Below are 3,056 nucleotides of genomic sequence, written 5' to 3' on the forward strand. Positions count from 1 at the left end.
CTGTGGTTCTAGGTGACCCTTCTGGTTGTGGTCCTGGATCATCCAAGGTGGCCCTACACCACCTTAGATGACCCTAGGTGACCCTCGATGGTCCTAGGTGACCCTGGACAACCCTAGACAGTCCTAGGTGGCCCTAGATAGTCTTAAGTGGCCCTAGACAACCCTAGATGGTCCTAGCTGGCACTATATGGTCCTAACTAACCTTAGACAGACCTAGGTGGCCCTAGAGAACCGTAGGTTTCCTGAGGTGGCCCTAGGTGACCTTAGACAATCCTAGGTGGCTCTAGATGGTCCTAGCTGTCTCTAGACAACCTTAGACAGACCTAGGTAGCCCCAGATGGTCCTAGGTAGCCCTAGACAGTCTTAAGTGGCCCTAGACAACCCTAGGTGGCCCTAGATGGTCCTAGCTAACCCTAGACAGACCTAGGTTGCCCTAGATAGTCCTACGTGGCCCTAGACAGTCCTAAGTGGCCCTAGACAGCCCTAGGTGTCCCAAGGTGGCCCTAGATGGTCCTAGGTGGTCCTAGACAACCCTAGGTGGCCCTAGGCAGTCCCAGGTGGCCCTAGACAATCCTAGGTGGCCGTAGATGTTCCTAGGTGGCCTTAGACAATATCACATGCAGTGAGCAGGGTGGAAACGACCACTCTAGGAAGAAAGAACCTTTGCACCTGGAAGGTGCCAAGGACTGAGGTCACTCTGCCTGTCAGCCAGCAGCAGGGAGCGAGCAGAGCTGGGCAACAGCCCTTGTCCCCCCCCAGATTGTCCCCAAACTCAACAGTGAGGTTCGTTTGAGTTGCCACTCTGTCTCTCTTCTCCAGGTGGTGGAGGCTTATAAGGAAGGTCTGAGACCAGCCGTTGGCTATGAGCTCAACCCTTGGCTGCTGTGTCTCTCCAGCTACCGGGCCTGGAAGGCTGGGTACCACGAGAAGGTTGCCTTCCTGAAGGAAGATCTGTGGAAGGTAACAGCATCCTGAGGGTCTGGCTGGAGCTAGGGCAGGGCCAGGGCTTGGTCTGCACATCTGGACAGGCTTTGCTGATGGTCTCTTGTTCCTTCACTGACTTGTGCTGCTCTTGGGAGGCAGATAAACCATCCTCCTTCCTGGGACAAGGTCAGCCTGGGCTGCTGGTTTTGCAGGCAGCAGCTTTGAGGAGAGGTCTTAGGTGCTCCTGACATGTGGTGGCCTTCAGAGACATGCTGCTAAAGCTGCCATCAGGTACCCACAGCCCAACCAAAGCAAACCCAGCAGGGAACGTGTTTCTGGGATGATGCTGGAGGCAGGTGTTTTCAAGAGGTGCTGCTTTGACACCAATGCATCCCATCCCACATATTGTGGGGCATCTTGGCTTCCTCTGAAGTTCAGAAGATCACCTGCAAAGTGCTGGGTCACCTGAAGGGTTCCCCCGCTCTGGTGCTTCTTTCATTCCCCTTTTCCTTCTCTTTCAAGGTGAATCTCTCTGATTGCTACAATGTGATCGTGTTCCTGGCCCCCAGCGTGGTAAGTTGACCTCTCACACCCCAATTTCTTCTGAGCGAGCTCAAGGGAGGGTTTTGGTAGAAAAAAGAGATGATCTGGGACAAAGGTGAAACTCTCAAAAATCAGGCCAAGTGTTTGGTGCTCAGCACCACTCGAATTTGTAGAATCACAGAATCATTGAGGTTGGAAAAGACCCAACTGAAAACCTCACTCTGCCAAGTCCACCACTAAACCATGTCCCTCAGGGCCACATCTATGTGTCTTCAATCCCTCCAGAGAAGGTGACTCCACCACCTCCCTGGGCAGCCTGTTCCAATGCCTCAGAACCCTTTCTGTGAAGGAATTTTTCCTCAGATCCAACCTAAACCTCCCCTGGTGCAACTTGAGGCCATTTCTTCTCATCCTGTCACTTGTTCCTTGGTCCTAGTCCCAACCAGACACAGGGCTAGTACCAGCCCTGCATTTTGGAAGGGTCTTTGGTTGATATTCTCTGCTTGGGACCCACCAGCCATGCTGAGAAGCTGCCCTGTGATCCCTGGTGGCACTGCCACTACGTGACTTTCCTCAGGCCACCTGGCCGTGGCTGTCCTTCTCTCCCCAGAATCCTCTCCTGGCTGCCAAGCTCCTTGCAGAACTCCCTGATGAAGCTCGAGTGGTGGCTGGACGTTTCCCCTTCCCCTGCTGGACCCCCAGCAGGACCCTTGGAGAGGGGCAGGAGCAAGTCTGGGCCTATGACATGAAGGAGGTGCGGCGAGCGGCGCGGAGCAGCGCGGAGGGAAGCCCTGTCTAACAGCAGCCTCGTTAAGCCTGGGATTAAGGGTCGGATCCTCACCAGGCTTTGGGCTCAGCTCAGGACAGCGTGGCCAGGCTTTTTCTTGGGGACTTGCAGGGTGATGGTCCCTTCTTGCCTTCCAAAGAGGGGACAGTTTGGGGGAAGGGAAGGAGGGGAAAATCAGACCTAGAAACCCTGGAATTATGGCAGGATTTCAGGGCTACATCTCCAGTGCCTCTTTCTGTAGGGTTGTTACTTTATTTCTCATTCATTTTTCCAAATAAACACGTGGCTGGTTCTTCCCTGGAGATTTTTTGCTTTGCCTTTGAGCTGCAGGATGTTCCTGGAGCCAGAGCAACCGCTGCTCCCGGCCTCGGGCAGCTCGGGAGGGGGTTTGTCCAGCTCACCTCCCACTGAGGGATCACTTGGGCTTTGCTCAGCTTAGACCACTCAACCAGAGGAAAAAAGCTATTTCCCATCAGAAAAAAGCCAGCTTTGTGCAACCTCTTGGACCAAAGTGTGGCTTGAACCTCTTAGAAGCTGAGAGGGGAGCAGAGGCACAGAGTTGGACTGTGGTCTAGATCTGACCCAGGAGAAATGTTCTTGGAGGAACGGGAACCCTGCAGCTCCACAACACAAAGCTGCCTGGGAACCTGACCCCGTGTCCCCAGGCGTGATGTGAGTGGGGAGCAGCAGAATTCCTGCAGCTGAGGGGTCAGGGTAGATGAGACACAGTTGTCTCGTCCCATTTTAGTCCTGTTCATTTGAGACCGCGAACACCCACGTGGTTTCCCTCGCTGTGCCTCCC

At 54.3% G+C, this 3,056-nt stretch overlaps 1 protein-coding gene across 1 annotated transcript; it reads left to right on the plus strand.

Annotated features, from left to right (window-relative positions):
- Nucleotides 1–819: 819 nt before the first annotated feature.
- Nucleotides 820–2,266, plus strand: LOC104520694 (protein N-lysine methyltransferase FAM173A-like; the record flags this gene model as incomplete). Its single annotated transcript, XM_010162453.1, has 3 exons — nt 820–960; nt 1,447–1,497; nt 2,078–2,266. Coding segments are annotated over 3 exons (381 nt in total), but the record flags the coding sequence as incomplete, so codon positions are not given.
- Nucleotides 2,267–3,056: the final 790 nt, after the last annotated feature.

This window comes from Antrostomus carolinensis, unplaced genomic scaffold (genome assembly GCF_000700745.2).
Source record: "Antrostomus carolinensis isolate BGI_N321 unplaced genomic scaffold, ASM70074v2 scaffold44872, whole genome shotgun sequence".
Taxonomy (NCBI): Eukaryota; Metazoa; Chordata; class Aves; order Caprimulgiformes; family Caprimulgidae; genus Antrostomus; species Antrostomus carolinensis.